This window comes from Nomia melanderi, chromosome 6 (genome assembly GCF_051020985.1).
Source record: "Nomia melanderi isolate GNS246 chromosome 6, iyNomMela1, whole genome shotgun sequence".
In the NCBI taxonomy this organism is placed as follows: domain Eukaryota; kingdom Metazoa; phylum Arthropoda; class Insecta; order Hymenoptera; family Halictidae; genus Nomia; species Nomia melanderi.
The window spans coordinates 16,876,986-16,901,184 of NC_135004.1; the positions used below are offsets into that span (position 1 = coordinate 16,876,986).

Genomic DNA, 24,199 nt, shown 5'->3' on the forward strand with positions numbered 1-24,199 from the left:
ACCGACACTTTCACACAGTCACACCTTCCATCCCCGACGCGAGTCACAAAACACCGTACACAATTGAAGGGTTAAAAATATACATGCGCGTTAACCTCGGAGTTCGTTCTATTGAGAAGCAAACGGCGCGGCCGTTAATTGGATCGATCGAACGTGGTCCGGCCATTGTCACGCGGAACATCGAACCCCGTCGATGACGAGTAGACTCGAATTTCTTCATGGATGGTGGCGAGCCCAATTACAAACGCGACCCTTCGCGTCGCGGCTGCTCTCGTTACCATCGCGCGCCGATAAACTCGCCCGCCGCGTCTGTCATTCGCACCTCGGCTTCGTGATTAAATTATCGTAGCAATTTCCGGTGTTTATAGCCGAGGATCGTCGCGCGGCCGTGCAGGGCTCGGTGTTTACGCGCGTAATTTCAAGGGATAATAGAATACGCCGGCCATCTTCTAATTTTCTTCGCTAAATAATTTTACGGTGAACTCATAACGTCCAACGGTGACGTTTTTGGTCGTCGCGAGTGTTCAAAATGACATTTCGAAATGGGATGTTGAAGATGAATATGAGATTTCAGATTTTATTGTACTGTTCACTGTTTGAGTTTTTAATATTTTCTGAGTTTAATGAATTGTAATGGAATAAATAATATTCTTTTTAGGAATGGAGGATTTACTTGGCTCTTCGTTTTGTTGTCGGTCAGAAAGTTCTTCGTATAGCTTCTAAATATGTTATAAAATAATTACGGAAACGGAGACAATAATTTTCTTTCCTGTAGAAATTGCTGCCTGTGATTATTAAAAGGGACTCATTGTAATCACTTCAATTTTGTATATTAGAGGATTGCTTTGATTTTAATGAACTTTCTTTCATTCTTAATGAACTCTGTTAATGAATATTGGCGATTACAGATCATTTGCGATTTCAAACTATCTCCATCGATAATAGATTTTAATCATTTTCACGGGTAATAAGCAAGTACATTACATTTCCCACAATTCTACTTTCATCATTGCGTCTCGTAACTGACTGCCTATTCTACAATAATCCCTTGGCGATGCGAGGTACACCCAGTTGAAGTCATCCGCGCGATTCCCTTTTGATTTCGCTTGCCAAATGGATATTTTACGACGGGCAGCGATGGGGGATGCTTGGGGGGGCGAGGGGTGGCTGGCAAAAAGACGCGCTGAAGCGACGGACGTGCAAAGCCCGGCAAGTTTAAAATTAATGTTCCGCCGGTAAAAACTGTGGGTTTAAATGCAACGTCACGACGCGATACAAATTACTATTCGTCTCTTATTCGGCTGCTTGTCAGATCCAGGAGACCCCGCGCCTGCAGCTGACCAAGCACGGCGCAGGGAAAAAAGGAACGGGCCGCCGGAATATTCGGGGCTGTCCTGGAAACGGTGATTCAATTATGTAGAGCATTCTTACGCAAGTTTCTTGTTATCCCTCATATTACACCACAGAATACCAATTTAGAATATCACTGGTTTTAATTAATGAATGTTGCAACTCGCCACCTCTCGTCGAGCAAATAAAAACTACAATTACGTGAATTGTACCGAAGATTATTTATATTACTATTGTAGGAGAAAGCGAATTTGCTTTCATTTGCATGCATTAACTTTACATATATTTGGAATATCCTAGATTCATAAAAAACGAACATTATTAACATATAGAGAAAATCAATATAATCTAGAATATTCCAATGCTTTGAACATTCAAAACACGCTCACACACAGTCGCGTCATTAGTCTATTGCACACACATTCACCACTCATCAATACATCTATTCACACACTCAAATACATCCATTCCACTATTACCATTTTTAAATTTTAGCAATTACAATCTTCAACCCCAAGAGCTGTCATACATCAGATATAAAAATTTTTGAAGAATGCTCGTCATAACCAAAAGAAACTGATTGATATATTTCCCAACCGAGTCTTCACTAATTAAACTAACATCAGTCCAAATGACATTGACACCAATCTAAACTTCAGCTAAATTCACCAGCAATATCAATACTGAAACCAGAAGAAGAACCTCGCGAAACTGAATTTTTCCTCTTTTAATGAAGTTCAATCCGGGAATCAGTCAGCCTAGACCCAGATTTGATTATTTTGTATCGCGCTTGCTTCCAATAAACCAGGATGAACGTAAACACCTGCTAGTCCGCGGTATTAGAGGGGGTGCGGCGACGGTGCACCGTGGAATTGCTAGAAATCATGGCAGAGGGATGACGTAGGTGGATCGAGCCAGCTGGTCCCGGCCGGGATTGGCAGGGATCCAAGCGGACAAAAATCGCGCGACCGTCTCGCTCGACGATGCACCGGCGGATGCATGATTTGTGTGCTTTATTAAATCCGATATTGGTCGACTCGGCTAACCTGGTTCTCCCTGTACCGGGCATCGGTTATTTCGCGCCGGGAACTACGACGTCTGGATGATTTTTCGTGAATCTGTCGCTTTTCAACGGCGACAGGCCCGCGAGCTGGAAATCAACCCGATCGCGCGTTCGATGCGCCGCAGTTTTGCGTCGTTGGAACTTGTTTAGCCTTTTGATGTCTCGTGTACGCGACACTTGATCTATTTAGTAGTAACGAGACGGTTGAAATGTGGTTCCGGAGGGTTTTCATCCTTATTTCTCTATTAGGTGATACTGTTTATTTCTTTTGTAGATATTAAAACTACTGAGTACTCGTATTAGTGTTTTCGTTTATTTTCTATTCTTTTAACCCTTTGAACTCTGTAGGCTCGAATATTGCACCAGTTATAATATCAAATATTTGAATGAATCGAAGAAACTACCTTAAAATTATTAGATTCTCCACACATCCAAATTTTGCACTAAGAAATGTTATAGCATTGTTCATTTTCACTAGGGATACTATAAAAATTAGTTGCAGTTACTGATAGATTACTATACCATCTGGAGTGCTAAGGGTTGAACATCCATCAAGCCGAAATTTCTAACTTACGAAAAAGAATAAGGCATTCGATTGTGTAATTTTACTTTGAATTTGTGTCATACATATCTACAATGTCACATGAATGTGTTAATTATAAAAAGGGAAGGATACCCAAGGAAACTTACAATGTTCGTCGAACACTTGGTCCCCAGTAATTGTTCTAGTACTAGAATCTATCAGAAACAAAGCTGATTTCAATATTCACCTGCTCCACCGCCTTGAACACCCGGATCAGATTGAGGCCCGCCAGCTTCTGGATGTCCTCCTCCGACCAGCCGCGCGCCAGCAGCTCCGCGAAGAGCTCCGGGTACTTGCTAACGTCCTCCAAGCCTGACGGCGTCCTGAAACACCAAGGTCGTAAACCGTTTTTATGAAAATGTCCGACCGCCATCTGCGCCTGGAACAGCACCCGCGACTAATCGTACGTTCTTGCTGTAGACAAGACCCATCCTCTCCCTTCAACCGGTTGTAAAATCGGTTTTATGGTTCACCGGTCACCGGAGCTGCGGTTCCGATAAAATCAGCCCTTGCTCGCGAAGATACTGCCGCGTGACCCGAGGGTCATCATTCTTTGCATCGACATTTTTACGCCTGGAAATCAGCTTTCGATAAACTACCAGTCAGAAACGGATTAGAAAACACTCTGCAGCTTTCTACACCGGTTGCCTTTAACTCTTTGCGGTCCGAAGTGCTCTTGGTTTCTCACTTTGAGGTTCACGTCGACGTTAGTTCATTCAATTACAGCTTAATACGACGCTCTATTTATTCAAAAATATTTGGGAGTCATTGAAATGTTACCTTTAGATACAATTGTGATACTACAAATAAATATGGAAAAAATTTTTGAAAGAGGTAGAGGTTGCAATAAAATAGAATGTCGAGTCTGAGACATAGGACTGCTGGGTTAACTATCGTCAACCCTTATCGACTTATGTCACAGATAAATCGAAGATTCTACCATCTAACTCCCAAATGATTAACCAGAAACTTCATTCCACTCGCAATCACTACTTTCCAAAATATTTCATCTCGAAATCGTCTATCCTCTCAACCCTAACTTCTCACGTTCCCATCACCCGTACAACTGTTGGCATCCACAGTGTTCAAACCTATCTCCGCACAGCAGAGTCTACAATGACAACAGTACTAGAAAAAAATTCCAAATTCTCGCGAGCGGTTCGTGAAATTGCCGAGAAAGGGTTCTCGCGGATGCCAGGCGTTTTTCTATTCGAGACGCAAACCCGGCGTACAATGACGAGCTTGTCGGGAGGAGCAGTCACGGATAAATTATGAGTCTCCTCGGGCGGTTTATCCCTCATTACTTTAATTACTATATAGCGAGGTGCCGGGTAGCAGCGCGACTTCCATTCTGCGGAGGCGCGCGGCAGACGTTAGAATGCGACTTCGCTTTTCAACGGCCTCCCGCCCCGCCGCTCCGCGCCGCGGCGCGCCGTTCCGAGCGGGTAAATGTGCCACGAGGTCGAGCCCCCTCTCCCTGTCGGGCTCGTTTTAACGACCCCGCCGCTGGAGCACGGATAAGCGAGAAGATAATGAGAATTAACGATTTCGACTACTTTCGTTCACCGATTATTAGCGACGCAATTAAAGCCGACTCGCGATCGCTGCTGGATATGATTCGATCTTCCACGTTGCGCGATCGATTTCTGGGATACTCTAGATCGATACAATGACGATTGTAATCGCGACATGGGAGAATTAACGATTTCGACTACTTTCGTTCACCGATTATTAGCGACGCAATTAAAGCCGACTCGCGATCGCTGCTGGATATGATTCGATCTTCCACGTTGCGCGATCGATTTCTCGGATACTCTAGATCGATACGAGTGTAATCGCGACGTAGGAATATTGTGTCTATCTAATTGGCGAAATCTTTTTCTTGGACTTTCAACGGAATGTTGAGTGTTTGAGGTATGAACGTGTACGACGTCTCGTAAGTTTGTACACTAATGCAATGATAGAGTTAGCTAATAAGTTGGGAAGGTAGTAAACTGGTAATCTAGCAATCTGGCAATTTGTTAATCTAGAAATCTGGCAATCTAGTAAAGTACTAATCTAACAACTCAGTCTAGCAATCTATTAATCCATTACTCTACTGCTGTATTAACACTTTGGCTGCCAAGTAAACATTCGTAAGAACTGCTACGTAGTCGAAACAGTTCTCTTAATGAAGTAGAAACTATAAAATCAAGATTCTTCGTAACGATTACTTTATCTCATACATCGAATGAAACTTATTTCACCAAGAACACGTTCAAGTTAATTTAAAAACGGTGTCACCCAAATCCAGACAACTCGGTAGTGAAAGTATTAATGGAGCAGTAGAGTAATGGATTAATAAATGGACTCGAGAATTTCCCATTAACATAAACAAATCGCAACTTCCAACACCCCTCAAACTCTGCAGCTCGACGATGGGAATGATCAGCCATAGTTCCATCCAGCATTCGCCTCCATCAAATTAGGTCGCGGGTGTTAAGTAATCAAATAAACCATCCCAAAGTCGAGGATACATTGTCGTTATCACGGCATCACCACATACCGCTTTATCTCATCTGGGGATCGTTAAGTAGAGATCCTTTCCTAGATTGCCAATCTTCCGCCTTTTCTCCGAACCCAAAACAACCTCCTGCCTATGCACCTAAATCACGTATCCAGAAAATCCCTTTTCCTTTTATCTGTCCAGTTTCCCTTTTAGATACCAAACTTATGCATCCGATTACAAACTTCATCTTTTCCAAAAATTCAGGGCCGCGATGGAATTCGGAAAATAACAAAACTACGCCTTCAAATCGCTGCAGCCAGTTCTCTCAAATTCCCTTTCCCCCACTGCTTCACAAAATCCTTTAAACACGGAGGAAAAACGGAAAAGAGGCAGTTTTCTTTAGACGAGCGACACTTCGACGTACTCAAATATTATACTCGGTTCAACTAAATAAAAACTTGCGCTACAAAACCAGTGAGACTTCCTCCCTTGAAACACTCTCAGAGTCACCTCGACATCGAGTATCTCGTTCCGCGACTCGCGATACAGCATCGGCGTCGAGTCTATCCTCGGCGGGAGACATTCACCGGCGAATTAGAGGGACGACGAGCGAGTTGAGCGTTAAAAGGGATCAGTCTGAATTTCGACGTTCTCATTACGCGCGTCATAACGAGCGTCAGACGGCGCGCGGCGGCACCGCCGACAACGAGCGTTGCAGAACCGTTGAAAGCTACCTGCTGACAATGTCGGCCCAACAAGAGCGGTTAGGAGACTTATTCATGGCGCGTCATATCGCGGCTGAAACTGGCAGTTATGCAGCCGGTATACTACGCGCAGGGTTCGGCCGGCGTTGTTTCAATCTCGGGAATTTCCAAATCGAGTGTGTCCGTCATTAAGCGGCGACCCCGCGTCGCGTCGTCGCACGCGCGCACGCACGCACGTAGTGGTGTCCTCTTGGAACGCGTTGTACGCGTCCATTGATTTCGTATTGACGATAATGCACCGGGTGTTCAGGCTAATAACGCAGTTCGAAATATCTTCGTTATTAACCCGTTCGCGCTGAGTAACGAGCTAGGCTGCGTCGCTGTGTAATTGATATTAACGCGTTGCCTTGATGCAGGTGTCGGACGTGGTCCACTTCGTTTGCTTCCGTTCGAATTGAATTTCACGCGGTAACCGACAGAATCTTGTGCGCTTCGCGTGACACTTATTCTTGGGAACAATGACTATGTAGGAATTTTGTGAGAATATTGACACTACATTGACACTAGAGCAAGGACAGGTGATAAACTAGGGCCTGCGTTGGGTCACACGATTTTCCTCGATTCCTGAGTTACCGTTTTGTGAACGGACGTTTAATACAGCGCTCTAACGTCTCCGTATATCGATAGATTGAATATATAGTGTAACGTTTAACCTTAAATCCTAGAACTAATTAATTGACGATATTAACCCTTCGCACTGGAAAGTTTTTCACTGAAAACATTCCACATTTTTCGACGAGATACAGACGACATTGTTCGGAGCTAATTTAATGATAATTCACAGAAATCAAGCGACAAAGCTATTTTACTTAAATATTCCCTATAGCAGTACAAAGTTTAATTTAAAATACTAAATATTCAACTTCATAGTTTTTCTGTATCAAATCAAGTAGTGACAGAGTCACCTCTCGAGTGCAAAGGGTTAAACACTTCGATCCATCAGCTGCCTCGTATCACAATACTTCCCGAGAAATTCCAACGACTATCACCGATCGGCAACGTGTTAACACGAATACCAATCGTTTCCTTTATACTGGCATTCAGCATTAGTTCCGTTTAGAACGATACGAATAAAACACTCGTAGACGATCATACGTTCCGAGCAGCCGCGTATCGATTCATCCGGCAACATTTAAACTCCTCTTAAACTATTCGCACCTCGATTTTTACGGTCCATACATCACCTTCCTTATAACCGAATACGTCCGCAATTCCGGCGAGAACGTTCGAACACGGAAAATTCCCCGATACCTTCATTACCGAAAGATCTCTATCGGCGAGCGCTCGCCCCCGCGTTCCTTCGGCCGCGTCCACTCGGGACTGAATAACAATTACGCGCGCAGGCGGCGATCGGCGAAACTGCGGCCGCGGGCGGAGCGGAGGTATATCGCGCGTGATAAAATATCGCCGGCGGAAAATTGGGCCGAGCAGATTTATCGGTAGCCGTTCGATCCGCTCTGGGCCAAGTTGTCTGGCCGGGACGCGACGCTGCGCCGCGTTATTCCGACTCGCGGGATTTCCGGTTGGCCCGGGATCCTCGCGGAACCCACGGGAGCTGCACGGGAAAGGGATGAGTCCGTGCCACGGCGAAAACAGCCGAGCAAAACCCCGTAGAGAGGACGGGGGGGACGCGGCACAAAGACTCCATTCGACCTGGACAGCAGTGTCGCGCATCATTCCGCCATCTTTCTCCATTCTCTCGCGCCCGGCGCATCGGCGAACGTCGAAAACCGAAAATCCGATTCCAACGGGAAGATACATTTCGTCCAGGCGCCGTTGACAGTGATTTATAGGCGGGAATGAAAGGCGGCGAGAGGAAAAACCTCGTTGCGCATCCGAAGGAACGCGGCGGTGATCGATACGCGGAGGAAACGCGAATGGGGCGGAGGAACATTCGCCGGGCACCGTGGTTCCGAGTGTCTCAGATTCCTATGGTTTTGTTGCTGATCACTGCGGACTGTCGCGGAATTACCGGATTAACACTGGAACTGTCGAACCAGTCAGTGGCAGATTCCTGATTCCTTTTTGCGATTGCTCGAGCGTGGTAGATGCTTCTCTGAGAAGGTACTAAGGAAGTTTGGGAATATGGAAAATTGTGAATCGATTCTTTGTGCTCAGTGGTTCTAGTGTTAATGGTAATTCACACATTAACACTAGAACTGTTGAGCCAGTAAATGGCAGATTTCTTTTTGCGATTGTTCGAGCGTGGTAGATGCTTCTCTGATAAAGTACTAAGGAAATTTGGTAATATGGAAAATTGTGAATCGATTGTTTGTGCTCGGTGGTTCTAGTGTTAATGGTAATTAATACATTAACACTGGAACTACCGTACCAATCAAAATGACTGGTTTCGATTTGTTTGTTCCGCAGTTAATACCTTAAAAGCATTGAATATTTGAAATGATTTTGGAAATAAATAGTTCCACTTGAGTACTATAATGAATATCCAAAGAAACTGAAAATAATCTATTGTTACAATTTTTATAGAGATTACACAGCAATATTAAAGTTAGTTGAAAACGTCATCTATATCTCATAGAAATAAATAGAATATTTCTAACGACAAATTTGCAAAGGGTTAAACCTCAAACTTTACAATTCAGCTGTATCAAATCAATCATTGGCGACTGAGAGGCTCCTCCAGAGTGCAAAGTGTTAATTACATCCGTAAGTTGACTGCTCGCTGCACGCTGATCGGTCGAAACGAACACCTCGGTCTACAGGCGACTCGCATTTCCGGTGAGCCTCGGCCAATGCCCTTATTCCCTTCTCCTTCTTACGTTTCCTCGAGTATCGATGCGATCGGGTCTCCCCGGTGGTCCGAGATACCCTCTCGCGCCCGGCCAGGTACTCGATGCGGGTACTCGACAGTGATTTATAGCGATGCCGTAGAGAACGGCAGCCCGTTCGCAGATATAAAAAAGGAAACGGTAATAGGAAATTTCCATAAAAATGTTCAGCAGCCGGGAACGAAAATAGTGAGCCAGTTTTAAGGAAAAATCCCGTGGAACTCCTTCCCCTTTCTCTCCCTTACTTTTACCGCTTTTTTTTTCCTTCTGATCCGGGATGTGAATGTTCGAAAGAAACGGGGGATAAAAAATTGATCCAGGATTCCCGTGCGCTCGAGGAACGTGAAATAATGTTACGCCGGGGGCCCGTTGGAAATTAAGCAGCCCTCGTTCGGTTTAAACGCCCCGGTAATGGGAATGTTAACGTTCCTTGCCGGGTTCGTGCACCCTTTATCGTCCACTTTGTTTTACTGGCCTCGGAGAATCATAATGGATGTTCGTTTACGTATGTTTGCACATCGGACCATTGCGTTCGGAAGTTTTTCACTGGAAACACGAGATTTTCGATGTACGAAATGATTAATAAATTAGAACCATCTGGAGTGCCAAGGGTTAAGTTAGCGTGAATCTGAGATGCTCGTTAACCCTTTGTCGAAGGTTCTGTGGAATGTACCTTCGACGGATGCTGAATTATATATTAATTGCTTAGTTAATAGAAAAAGGGAAGAATTCGAGTAACTAGATCATTCGAGTAAATGTCGACATTCGTCTACGGTCAACTTATATAGAACTAGCTTTCAGTTAGTTGTGAGCGAGACAATTGTTTGTTCAGTGTTAAGTATCTAGATCGGTTCTGTCTCTTTCTACTTATCTATGTTACGATATCTTTTAGTAAGTCAACTTGAAATTCCGGTCCGTTAAGAGTTAAAACCCAACGAGCCCACAATATTTCGTTCTACAATGCATCATCGATCCCCGTACAACAGGAAAGATTACAGTACACCGTAACAGACATTTTAATTACGGCTCGAACAATAGAGAATTAAGCTGCTCACTCGTATAATAGCGTGAATGGAGGAGCGGCATAAAATTTTCGCGAATAACGTTTGCTAGATTGAATATCCGGTAAATCGTCGGGTTCCGTGAATTTAGTATTTCGTGTTTTCCATTCCGTTCGATCGCGCTGTACACTATCGGCCCCGGTCGAACCGCGTTCCACTCGAATCTCCGTGTTTTATCCGGTGATATTTCGACCCGACCCATTTCTTCCGCGTGGAACTAATTAAATAGGAGCTCCCCGGCTCCCTCTTCCTTTTCCCCCCATATTCCCCGGCCGAACGAAAGAGGATTATTCGACGCAGGAAACGGTTATTCAAACATCGAACTATAAAATGGGACGCTCTCGCTGTTCACCGGATGAATATTTATTTAAAATTAGACTGTACCGGGCTCCCCGCGACTTCCGCACTTTATTCTTAAAGGGGCGGATCTATTTGCGCGCCATTAAGGGGGCCGTTCTGTTCTAGACGGACGCTTTTAGAACGGTTCTCCGAATTTTTATTGGAGGAATTCAATGAACGTACGTACTCAAACGTTCTCCTCTATGAAGCGGAGTGCCGAGTGCCTCTTTCCCTACCTCCCGCCCCCCGGTGAATTTTTGCGCCTTTGATCGAGATCTTTCCGGTCGGCGAATTGAATTTAGTTTCCTTTCAGCGGAAATCCTATCAATAAATTTAGGTCGTTTAGTCTATCGTTTAGCGCGACAAGTCGGCGTACAGTTTATGTAACAATTATTTGATAGATTCTATGTGTTCGTGCGGCGTTTTAGGGACGTCATCGCTTTGAGCTTCTTTTCTTACGAATTAAGCGATATTCTGGTAATTAACTTGGCCTATGATCTCTTTCTCAATTCTGGTCGATACTTTGTTATTTATAATTTATTGGAAAAAAAGAAAAATTCGAAGCATATGCTATATTTCCTTTCAAATATAATAGTTGATTACAGAGGGATAATATTTACTTTGAATTCGACTGAACTGAGTAATACATATATTTGTTCAATCATGTTGAATTAAGTGACAATTCAAAAAAAAACTATTTTCAGAATCATTCTGGATATTGAATACCTTAGAAATATCAATAATTTCAAAATAGGAAAACTAAAACCAGTCATTGTGACCGGTAGTTCTAGCTTTAAAGTGTCTATAATATAAATCACATTTACACTGTGCTCCAGCGACAAAGATAGATTTATTCAATATTTACGGAAAAACAAAACGAACTGGATGATGTACGTCGTGTATATCAACACTGGTACCATGCGAAAGTTCCGTTAATTGTGAGTTTTGCGAGACAATCCACGAAACCAACAAATTTTTCATACACGTAGAAAAGCTGTAGTTCGCGGACGAACGGTTTAAAAAATACTGGAACACAAGGGGTCCGTTCACTGATCATCTCATGAAAAATCGCAGCCGGTTTCGTAACACGTCATTCATTCTAACAAAAACGGGAACCTAAAAACCGAACCAAACAAGTGCTTCCCTCGAACGACCCCCCGGATTGGAAGTTTTTAACGAAACGACTCCCGATATTCGTTAAAATTTTCACGGTTCATTGTTATCGAATGTCCCGATTTTCCGGTCCAGTTAATGGCGTTCTTTTTCCTGTTCGGCCGCGCCGTGACGAATGGAAAATACGCGCGGAAGATAAATCGTTCCCTCTGTTAATTGATCGATCATTGCTAACTCCCCCGCGCTGGCCCGCGTACCTGCGCACACCGCGCCGCCGCAGCGGCGCATTTATCTTCGCCGATTGCCGGACGCGTTCAACTTTTTCCCATCAGGAGTCGCGCGGGAAAATGTTCGAACAGGTTCGAGTAGGGTGAACTCGAAACGTCGGAACCGGGAAGCCTGTCGATACCCAAGGATGTTTCGAGTCTCGAGGACTCGACAGTGATTTAGAAGTTTTGAAACTTAGATGGGAAAGGTACGAAGTTATGGTGTTCTTAGTAAATAAAATTACCGCTTCAGGTTTCAAATGTTTTAAACTGTCAACGTTTCAAGTTTAGGAAACTCTAAATTTCAATTTTAGGAAAATTCAAGTTTCAAGAGTTCCATGTTTGAGAAGTTTCGAATTTCTATAGTTTCAACGATCGTAAGTTTCAAGTTTGTAGAGTTGCAATTTTTTAACGTTTCAACTTTTAGAAGTTCCAAGTTTCTAAAGTCTCAACTTTCTACAGTTTCAATATTCATAAATTCCAAGTTTCTAAAGTCTCAACTTTCTAAAGTTTCAACATTCATAAGTTCTAAGTTCCTAAACTTTCAATTTTCTAAAGTTTCAATATTCATAAGTTCTAAGTTTCTAAAATTCCAACTATCCAAAGTTTCGGTTTATTAAAGTTTCAACATTCATAAGTTCTAAATTTCTAAAATCTCCACTTTCCAAAGTTTCGGTTTCTAAAAGTTTCAGCTTTCTAAACCTTCAGTTTTTTAAAGTTCCAACATTAAAAGGTCTCAACGTTCAAAAGCTACATCCCCCGAAAACATCAAGCTCCCAAATCTGCGAACCCTCAAACACTTTCATTTCGAATTTCAAAAATTAAGTTTCATCCCCCGAAAGCTTCAACCTTCCGAATCTTCGAATCCCCAAAAACTTTCATTTCAAATATCAAAAATTAAGTTTCACCCCCGAAAGCTTCAAGCTCCCAAATTTCCGATCCTCAAACACGTTCATTTCGAATTTCAAAAATTACAACCGTTAATTCCAACCAATCTCTACGCTCAAGTATCGCTTGCCACTGGCGCGAACGTTCCCCCTAGTTTCCCAGTCCCTCCCGTTCCGCGCGAAACCGGATCGTTCTCACGGAAAAATTCCTGGGGTTCCAGCGAGCTGGTGAAATTTTTAATTTCGCCTCCTCCTCGCGATTACCTGCTGTCCGCGTCGCGCCGCTATCTCAGCGCGAACGCGACGCCATTCCGGAACAAGGAGATCGGACATTGTTTCCATTCCAATGGGAACTTTCTCTCCCCCGTGGCATCTCTAGCACCCCATTTTTTTCGCCAGCACGCGTCGCCGCTGCAAATGTTGCCATCCGACGTACCAGGGGACAATTACAACGCGCGCGCGAATTTTTTAATTCACGGCCGGATTGTCAAAGCGCGCGCCCGACAAAGAGAGCCGGAGTGCGGCGCGGCCGCGCGCGATCGCTAATTATACGAATTTGCGCGCCGAGATCAAAGCCGTCGCGACGCGCGCGGAAAGTATTTGAACGGGCGTGCGCGCGTTTGTCATCGAAACCGGTGGTAGATCGCGCGACAACGCAAACATTTGTGAAATGAAATTATTCCTGGATTTTCGGGACAGCTGTTGGCGAACGAAATACAGAGATATCTTAATGGCACTCGGAATTGCTTCCTCGAGTATCGCTTTCTGTTCCCAAAGTGTTTCGTGTGATTCGACTTTAACTAGAAGGTTCTTGAGTTTGTCTCGCGATGTACATAGATATTTACTGTAGAAACTGAAGCAGAATATCATCACTTTCATCACCATAATCACGACTTTGTCAACGTACGCGCACAGATTCACGTACCAATTAATAAACACTGGAACCATCCGAAAGTAAAAAGAAATTTAACAATTCTACGAGTCCTCCAAGCGAAAGAGGAATAAGTTACAATCGTTCACGAACGAACGAATAAAACAGCCGCGATCTATCTAAAAAGGCCGATTGAAATCGTCGCGTGCGCGTTCGTCACAATTACTTTTTCCCCGCGGAAAAAGGGGACACTGTTCCAGTAATAATCATTCCTCGCTTAGTCCATAGTGTTCGATCCTCCCAATAAAAATGCGCGAACGATGCGATCGGCGACACCTTTTTCTTCTGTCTCGCCTTTTTATTGCTCGACGTGCAAATGCGCGGTTCGCTGCGTGCGCGTTGTTTTTCATCCCCCTCGCCCGCACGCCGCCGCGGGTCCCGCGATGCGTTGCCACGCCCACGCGTGTTTTTCGCGCTGCTCCGAAAAACCCGACAACTTTTTAGCAGCTGCTGTCCGCGTTCTTTTTCCCTTTTCCCTCGCTCCGTCGCCCGTTTTTTCCGCCGCGCTTTTTTTTTCCCCCAGGCGAGCTTAATGGCGACCGCTCCGATTTCAGCCTCGGGCAGGTGTAACGTGTCGCCGTTTCGCAAACAGGGGAGAACCTTGCTCGAGCGTTTCGTTCGATTCATCCGTTCACGTCGTTCCGCGCGCCGATGGTATTCTATTCGATATTCTTTTCACTGTGATGGTGCGAATCTGTGTGTGGCAGAGAGAGAGGAGGGAGGTGTTATAAAAGTGAGCTAATAAATGGGTAGCTGAGTGAATGAGTGAATGAGTAAGTGAGTAAGTGAGAAAATAAGTGAATGATTAAATGAGTAAATAAGTGAACGAGTAAGTCAGTAAATAAGTGAATGATTAAATGATTAAATGAGTAAATGAGTAAGTGAGTAAGTGAGTAAATAAGTGAATGATTAAATGAGTAAATGAACAAATGAGTAAATGAGAAATAAGTGAATGATTAAATGAGTTAATGAGTAAATGAGTAAATAAATAGATGAGTAGATGATTAAATGAGTAAATGAGTAATGTGAGTAAATGAGTAGATGAGTAGATGAGTAAATAAGTGAATGAGTAAATAAGTGAATAAGTAAATGAATAAATGAGTAGATGAGTAAATGATTAAACGAATAAATGAGTACATAAGTAGATGAGCAGATGAGTAGAAGAATAGACGAGTAAACGAATAAATGAATGACAGAACGAGTAAACGAATAAAGGAGTAAATAAATAAACGAATATATGAATGACGGAACGACTAAATGAGTAAACGAATAACCAAACAACCACATGACTAACCGAACGAGTCCATAACCGAGTGAACGAGTAAATAAGAGAATGCTCCACAGATATAGAGCAGAATAGAGAGGAACAACACACGAATCCAACAAGTTCATATTCGAGAGTTTTCGCGCCCGCTGGTTTACGACGCACAATCACTTCCAATACGATTGAAATGGAAACATCGGTAACGGTTCGAAGCAAAATTTAAAGCCGCACGCACTTCCCCTCTCTCTCTCCTATTTTCACCGGTAGGATCCGGTTCCCATCGGCGACGATTTCCCGTGAATTTAGAGTGCGAGCGGCGAGATACACGAGTTAATTTCCCGTCGGCACGTTGACGCAACAAATTGCTTACCGGATCCGCCGCGTCTGAGGTTCCCTCCCAGCATTTAACCCCGCGGAGCGCCCGGCCTCCCGTTTCATCGCATATTAATAACCTTCACAGGTGGTAGCCACCCTCTCGGTGAATTTGTTACACTTCTCGAAAGTTCTTCGGGCTGTAAATTCCAACGCGAGCGGCGGCTAACGGTTCTCTCCGCCTCGCAGGCTTTCCCGCCTTTGAGCGAACTATCGTCGCCTAACTCACCGCCGCGACCTCTCTCGCTGCGCGCACATTTCGTCGCATTAACCTGTGCAACGTCGAACAGGGAGAGACGATTAAGAATTGAAATTCGGCTGCGCGTCGCGAGGTATTTGATGGGCCTCGATCGTTTCCGAATTCGAATTCGACTTTACTTTCCCGAGAGAAAATATCGATTTCCCAGTTTGAAGGGGAAAATTGTTTATCGTAATTCAGTTGAAATATGGTGACAGTAGTAATATACTTTAGGAAAATCACTAAATGTGAAAATTGTAGCTTGTAGCTAAGTTCGGTAAGAATTGGATTTATGAGATGAAGGTCATCTGAAGGTCAAAGCGTCTTAATCATAGAGTAGTTACCTAATGAGATCACAAATATAGTGTTATTACAAAAATATATCAAAAAATAACATTTATTCGAATAAATTTACTTTGATTTATTTTTTGAAGAATATAGTAACAAAATTATAATTGATACTGATAAACAGAAGCGCCTCTAAGTCGCCAAATGGTTTGACACATGGTTTTACCTCATTAGGAAATATTGAATATTTCCGGTGAAAAACTTCTGGACTGCAAAGGGTTAAAATATAAACATTGATGTGGAAAATAAACATTGAAAGGTCCAGTTGAATTCGTTTTTTAGATTTCTCTCCGCTGTTAACGGGAATGGAGCACATTTCGATATTCGAGCTGCACCGCAGAAGTAAAACATCCGTTTTCTCTTATTTTCAGAAGGGAGTTTCGAACAACGGTGCGTTGCGCGCGGAGAACATATTCATTATACATTTCCTTTTCGCGATACTTTCCCCGGCTGTTTATATTATCCGAGCGTTGCATTGTTTGTTTGAGGCCAGCTGAACAGGAAAATTAGAGAACTCCGTTCAAAGTCTCGAATCTTTCCTTTCATTTTGCCAAGAACACAATTTAACGCAGCGGAGCGTTGCGCGCGGGAAACGCGCTGATTGTTTGTTCCGTTTATATTCTAGTTCTTTCTATTTTCAGAGCCTGTTTATATTATCTCCACGTCGCATTGCTTGTTTTCGTTCCGGACAGATGAATCGGTGTGCGTTCAAAGGGGAAACATGGAGCTTAAGAGACTTCCTGAAGAGTTGAGACAGTATCCGTTGCGATTGATGTTATCGATAGAAATGATCGTGCTGAAGTTTCTCGAATTATAATGACAATTCGTCGATCTGTGTTGAATATTAACCCTTTGCACTCGAGAGGTGACTCAGTCACCATTTGATTTAATGCAGCAAAATTATAAAATTTGATTAATATTATTAATATTTTTAATTTCATATTGAACTATGTGTAATGCAGTGCGTGAAATATTGGGATAAAAAAGCTGTTTCTCAATTTACCTGTGATTTCTCTTTGAATTCATTTCAAAGATCGTTTTTTTCTAGTTAGAAAATGTTAAGTATTTTTCAGAGTGCAAAGGGTTAGAAGACGTTCGAATTCATTGTTGTGCATTAACTCACGAATGATTAAAGACATAAATAGATTCCTATTAGCAACGCACTCACACTCGATCGCAATCGCACAGATATACCTCCAGCAGACAAAGGCTCTTCAAGATACTCAAAACTTTCAGCAGAGGGAACTAAATTGAAATTATTAACTTCCAATGAACTACTTTCAAAATACTCGGAACTTTCAGCAAAGGAAACTGAAGTAAAATTATTATTAACCTCGGATTATTCGAAACTGCTGCAATATTCGAGCCTACAGAGTTCAAAGGGTTAAATTCCGAAGTACCAAGCGCACGTTAACACTAGGTTTACGAGCATTTATTGTACACTTCATTCTATTTATTTAGATCGTAGAAACTGGAGATCGGCGTAAACATTTACAAAATAATATTTCTAAAATCCAATATGCCTCAATTTGACGCGTTCCATAAACCTAGTATTAACTCCTTCACCGTTCACTTCCCGTCGAGACATCGAATCGCGTTCCCGTCGAAACAGCACGGGAATAAATTCATCGGCGAACAGCCCTAAAAAAGTATCCCCCATGGAACGGTCGCGCAATCTCCTCGAGGAAGACGCGAGTTAAGAACCCTCGCGCGGCGCGCGAGCGGGCCGCGTCGTACGTTTTACTTCCGTCGTATTACAGTTTTATGGGGCTCTGGTCAACGCTTCGGGCGAACGTAGAAGCGAGAGGAACGGGTGGGGGAATGCATGCTTTATGGCTGTTGCACGGCGGACCTCGTAAATCGCGAGTATAGAGAAAACAGAAAAGTCGCACGAGGAATTACACCGTTACGCCCCCTTTTTTCCAGCACTAATTCACCGTTCCGCGTTAGTTAAAGCCTGCCTCTCACTTGTTTGCGCCAGCCCGCGTGTCCTCGTTAGAATTTATCGCCGGCAAGCGGCGCTGTGGCCCGTATAAGCATATTTTCATAAGCTCCCGCGGCTGGATAAGCCGCGCCGCGGAGGAACCGCGCGGATGAGGGGGCATACTTACAGGTTGATCCCGTCGTAGCCGGCTCCTATGCCGACGTGGTCGATCCCGGCGATCTTGCGGATGTGATCGATGTGCGCTGCAACAGATCGAGTTCGAGAGATTGTTATTTTTTATGGTTGACTGGTTAGAAAGTTGTTTGAGTTGGTTTCAGTATGAGGGGAATGAGTAGTGTGGCTTTTTGGTGGTGTTCGTTGGTGGAAATGAGTTTGAACGAAGGATTCATGGGAATTATTACTTTCCTGGTTAGGTGATCTTGCGGATGTGATCGATGTGCGCTGCAAAAGATTGGTATTTTTTATGGTTGACTGGTTAGAAAGTTGTTTGAGATGGCTTGGGTATGAGGAGAATGAGTTGTGTGGCTTTTTGTGGTGTTCGTTGGTGGAAATGAGTTTGTACGAAGGATTCATGGGAATTATTAGTTTTCCTAGGTGATTAGTAAGTTCTTTGTAAGCTCGGTTAGTGAACGAGTGGATTTTTCTGGTGATTGTTAGTGTGAGGAAATGTACGAAGGTTTCATGGGGATTACTTTTTATAGCTACATCATTAGGAAGTTGAGTATTTCTTGGGTTTACAATTAGTTAGTAATGGGCTTACGTTATAGCATTAAATATCTGCGATTTATTGATGATTCCGGTTAGTGATGAAGTTGTAATGCAATTGCAATGCATTTTTCTAAGAATCTAATAAAATTGGTCTAACGATTGTACTATTTTGAAGCTACAATTTTGATTATTAGTACCAAAGTTTGATATTGTTTATGGGAGCGCTGTAATTAACGAGAAAAGGACTCGGATGGTTTCTAAAATTATTATGGAGCTGCGTCGAGAAACGTGGCAAGATTAGACTGATCACTGTACATTATTAAAAGCTACGGCAGCGTACAGTTTTATCCTGTCGCTCCTGCCGGAGTAACTTCCCGTGTTCTTAACGAGGATTTTACCATGGAAAGCTAATTTCCGAACGAGGAGATGAAGTAGATGAAGCCTTTTACGATGCAATCAAATCATTTCAAATGGGGAAATCTCATAACCCGCGAAAGCGCTTGGGATTCATGAATTCAACACGAGGACAATAAAACATTCATGCTCCGGCGAGATAAAGGATAGAACGCCGGCGAACGCGATAGAAAACAAACCTCTGATAAACTCGCCGAAGAACAAACCATGGGAACCGATTAAACTTTAATCGTTCGCTCGGAGTAAATCAGAGGATGCCGGAGCAACAATTATGAATAGCGTACAAGTCGAGGGGGTTAAGATTAAGAGCAAGGGTCAAAGTGTACTTAATTCTGTATTCTTTGCGGTACGAGAGGGGAATTATGAATGGAAATTATAAGAGATAAGAGCGACTGCCGCTATTCATGAATTTTAAACGCTATCTGCAACAGCGCCTCGGTAATTTTAATAATTATGAAACACGAAACTCGAAACTTATCATTCCCGTTATTTTCATAGCTTTACCGCCGATAAACCTATTACATCGGTGTAACCAAACGAAAACGAGAACTTAAACGTGCCTTGAATCAGTTTTCCATTCACAAGTCCTGTTAGAATTCAATTATGACCTTACTCATCGAATAACCCTTTGCACTCGAGAAACTCAGTCACCACGTGATTCGATACAACAAAACTATGAAGTAGAATATTTAATATTTCAAATTAAAGCTTTCATTGCTACGTGAAATATTTAAATGAAACACCTCTGTGCTTAACTTATCTATGAATTATCGTTAAGTTTCAAATAATATCACCTATATCTCGTCAGAAAATATTGAATATTTCCATTGAGAAACTTTCGAGTGCAAAGGGTTAAACACTGTCTATCACACTTTCTAATGTCAATAACCACAGAAACTTGGAACTTATTTATCTCATCCCATTCTCGTTAAAAATCCCAGCAATGATTCACAAGCGTCTTAATAATTCAATCAAAAACCTAGCCAAATTTTAAACAATCTACAACGTCCCGGTAACTCTAATAATTCTTCCGTAACGAATCGTCCAATTGTAACCTGAAAAAACGCGCGTCGCAATTCATCCGAGCGGGAACGTCACGTTCAAATACACCGTAAGAGACGAAAACGAACGAATCGTCGAACTATATTTCATTTCCAGTCGTTCCCGGTGGATATTTACATTTTAACTCGATCGCGAGTGCAATCGTTGGCATCGCCGATTCATCGGACCGAACAGTCGGCGCGTCTTCGGCGTGCAATCGACGTTCCGCGCCGAGCAAAGGGGTTGCGCGTCTTCCGCGCGTTAAGTGCAAACGTCAGTAACACGCGAAATGTAAACGCGTTGCTGTTGACGCGCGGCGCATCGAACGCATCGGGAAAATTGCATTACTCGGGGCGCGCACGAAAACTCCGCTCGAGCCGAACGGTTAGGGCCGTGTGTACGTAACGCGTCGTTATTAATTAGCCGGTAATTGTTGCACCGTGCGACGAGCAATCAATCGCGACGAGTAATGTCGCCAATGGATTGAGATGATTCAACGCATACACGCGGCAATTGTCGAAATTATTATTGCGACTCTGTTTAACGCGGGTCGCGCTGCCGGCGAGCGTGATGCTCTCGTTGTTCGCGTCTCGAGATGTAATTCGCGGAAGTGGACCGTTGGAAATGACTCTCGTTCCGTTCGGCGGACGCGTGATTAATGGCAGCGAGTGTTTTTCATTGGCGAACGTTGTCGTTATTATGTTTTTGGTACCGTTGCTTGGTAGGATGAAACGTGTGGCTGGTGAAGTTTTTTAGTTGAGTGAGGTGATGTGTGATGATATATGATATGGTATTGTAGTGATGCAATGGTATGGTGATATGGTAGTATAATGATATGATGATATGGTATTGTAGTGATATAATGGTATGGTGATATGGTAATATAATGCTATAGTATTGTAGTGATATGATGATATGGTGATATAGTATTGTAGTGATATAATAATATGGTGATATGGTGATATGGTAATATAATGATATAATGATATGGTGATATGGTGATATGGTGATATGGTAATATAATGATATAGTATTGTAGTGATATAATGATATGGTGATATAGTGATATGGTAATGTAATGATATAGTATTGTAGTGATATAATGATATGGTACTATGGTAATATAATAATATGATGATGTAGTACTGTAGTGATATAATGGTACGGTGATATGGTAATATAATAATATAATGATATACTAATACTGTAATATAGTAATATAGCAATATAGTAATATAATAATACAGTAATACAATATCATAACAATAGTACTGCTTGTAATTTATGATAACAACGTCAAACAGAAAGAAAAACAAATCGAAATAAAATCAGAAGAGGCAGAGTAATGGCAGCGCTAGTTATACTAGCGAAAGGCACGATGTAACATTGTTCGCAGAAAGACAATGGGAAAAGAATTATTTTATTTATTTCAGTACATTTCGTTCCCGCGGAGATGTAATTTAAATTTCACCCGGGCACGCGAATTATTGAATGGGTCTTGATTAACGCGTCTGTTCATTACACGCCGTTTCTACTTACTACGAGCACGCGTGTGCCGGACCAATTTACAATGTTGATTCTCCTGCAAACGGGGCTTTTCACGAAACAAATGTATTCTACACTTTCGACTTATTTTTCTTCCCATGGAATTCCCAACGCACGATTCGGCACAATGATTAATTGTCATTCTACCTATGCAACGCGCCGCGCGCATAGTCGCACCATTTTATGCGAAACGTGGCCGCGATGAAAAATTACAAACACCACTTTCCCAGTCAAAGATTTTTCAACTCAACATGAACGCGTTAATGTCACCAAAAAGAAATATCATAAAAATATAAATTATATTTTATGTAAAATATAATTATATAAAATGTAAAAAGAAATATTCCAACGAGAAAAAAGGAACAAAATATTCGCGTGTCCGCTAACACCATCGTCCCAGCAAAATCCATAACAGCCCAAGGAAATCAAATATTCCATCACCATATACATAATAACCATAAATCCGTAAAACACAAAACGAGAAATTCCCGTCCACAAAATTCCCATAAGAAACGAAAGGAAAAGGGGTCCCGTAAAACGCGATTATAAGAGGAGAATCAGCATCGCTCGCGGAAGGCTCGAGATCGGAGATCGCTCGAGCGGGGATGTTCGAGCGGAATCGTCGCTCGTAAAATGCGTTTCGCTGTCGCCGAGTTGCGTAACGATAAACCAATCCATATCACTTACGAGCCCCGTTTCCATCATTGCCCGTTCTATTCGCGTCTGAAAAGGAGGTCGCGCGGTCCATTCTTCTCGCCCTGTACGTCTCGTCTAAATTCGAGCCGGCTCGTTATACAGTCCAATAAAACACGGAACGCTCGGCGAGCGAATAAACGAGAAGACCGGAGCACACTCTCCGCGCGCGTGTGGGCGGGCCAGAACTTCGGAACGGACGTTACGATTTAATCAGGCCTCGGCCGTGCCCGTTCGTTGGCTTATTACTTATTTCATCGGCCCTATCGACCCGCTTTCGAGTCACGGACCATTTTTATCGCTCGATATCGCCGCGAGCGACGGTCCTCGATGCTCGCGGAAGAAGATCGGCTCCCCGGAAACGCGCGTCCGTCCGCGTCGACGGCGTCCCGATCGAATAAAATTTTATTCGTGGCTCCTGCGGGAGAGCTTGACGTTTTCAACTGTTCTGTTTCCTTTTTCACTCTGTTCGCCGTGCGCGGTTCTCCTCTTTTTTTTTTTGTCAGCCTTGTCAGCGACGATACGCGTCCGGTCGTGTTCGAAATTCCCAATGGCGCCGCGGGACGGGACCCGCGCGAAGGTTAACGCCGACGGATCGCCGGCGTTTCACTTTGCGGGGTGCGAAAATCACCGAGCAAACAAACCCTTGGGATGGCACGCGCCGCGCGGGGAGTTTTCGCGTCCCCGAACGTTACGTCGCGGGGCTGGTTTCCGGTGGGACACGCTGCGTGCGACTGTTTGTTTCTTTGCATTAGGAAATTTTTAACCAGTTAACACATTGCGTACCGGCTAAGTTTCGGAAAACTGAATTGTGATGGCAATTTTCGCTGAGGTCAACTTATGTCAGTATACATAGAAAAACTCAGATATCATATTGTTATGTAATATATTGTTGCGATATATTACAACAATATGAATGTTTCGACATTCTCTGATGAGATAAGAGCGATATTTAGTCATTGACCATGCTACGAGAAGATTCAAGTGAGAAAGGTGTAGAATTCCTGAAGGATATTGGATTATACCACCTTCTGTAGTCTCTATCATTAAACAAATATATTGTGGTCACTAATAACCTCAGAACGTGTGTGACCTAAATCGTTTAATAAAAAGGACGATATTTGAAACTAACTCGAAGAGAAATCGTACGTTGAGGAACAGCTATTTCCTTTCAATATTTCTAAAATTGATGCATTATACAAGATATAATATTGAATATCGAATTTTACAGTTTTATCGTATGAAATAAGGTGAGTCACCTCTCGATGCAAATTAACTCTCTGATGTCGATGGCGACGCGTTCAATCGAAAATCCAGTAGTACGAGTCAATAATAACGTCTCCGAAGGAGCTGACAAGTTTACGAACGATTCCAGATCTTCCTTCAGGATTGTATTTAGGATATTTATATATTATCTATATATAGATTGAGTTCGATAGATAGATGAATTAACGCTAGATTTATAGAACCGTCAATTTGACGGACATATAATCTTTAAACCTCATTTACTAACAGTTCCTATTTTGATTCGTGCTATTACATGAATACGTATCGCAATGATCTAGTTTCAAAGCTACAATCCTCGCGATTCATACAGACGAACCAGAAACAATAGAACTATAGAATAAACGCCCGTTAATCCAGCATTACTTCACCAAAATCATATCGAAAGCATCAAGCACGAACCCTCTCGCTGAACTGCCGAATCTCCTCGCGCGAATTCAGTGGCACGAGACGACGACAGTGCGTCAAAGACTGTTCCTCGCAAAAAGGAGCATAGTTGAGTCTGGAACGCGAGCAGCGCGCTCAAGGAACGCACAATCGGAAGTTCGCCTCGCAGACGATAATTACTGGGAACGCGGCGTACATGGATCCCAGTTATTCCAGTGATCGGAACATTCCGCCGTGCTCGCATCGGAAATGCGAACGACGGGAAAGAGTATCGCGGTAAGGAGAGTTAAGTTCCGCGGCGTTCGCGTTGGAAATTCTAAAGTTAG

The 24,199-nt window shown here is 43.1% G+C and overlaps 1 protein-coding gene and 1 long non-coding RNA gene across 2 annotated transcripts in view; one reads left to right on the forward strand and one right to left on the reverse strand.

The window, feature by feature from the left end:
* The window catches only part of LOC116430179 (uncharacterized), a 34,242-nt gene extending 16,626 nt beyond the window's left edge, over positions 1-17,616 (forward strand). Inside the window, exon 5 of the long non-coding RNA XR_012998764.1 lies at positions 16,498-17,616. This is a non-coding gene — a long non-coding RNA (uncharacterized LOC116430179). The remainder of the gene's footprint in view (positions 1-16,497) is intronic.
* LOC116430178 (dipeptidase 1) overlaps positions 1-24,199 on the reverse strand; it is a 123,608-nt gene that overhangs the window by 8,013 nt on the left and 91,396 nt on the right. The window contains exons 9-10 of the mRNA XM_076368288.1: positions 17,968-18,043; positions 3,184-3,319 (exon numbers count right to left, since the gene is read on the reverse strand). Of these exons, the coding sequence (XP_076224403.1) occupies positions 3,184-3,319; positions 17,968-18,043 (212 nt within the window). The remainder of the gene's footprint in view (positions 1-3,183; positions 3,320-17,967; positions 18,044-24,199) is intronic.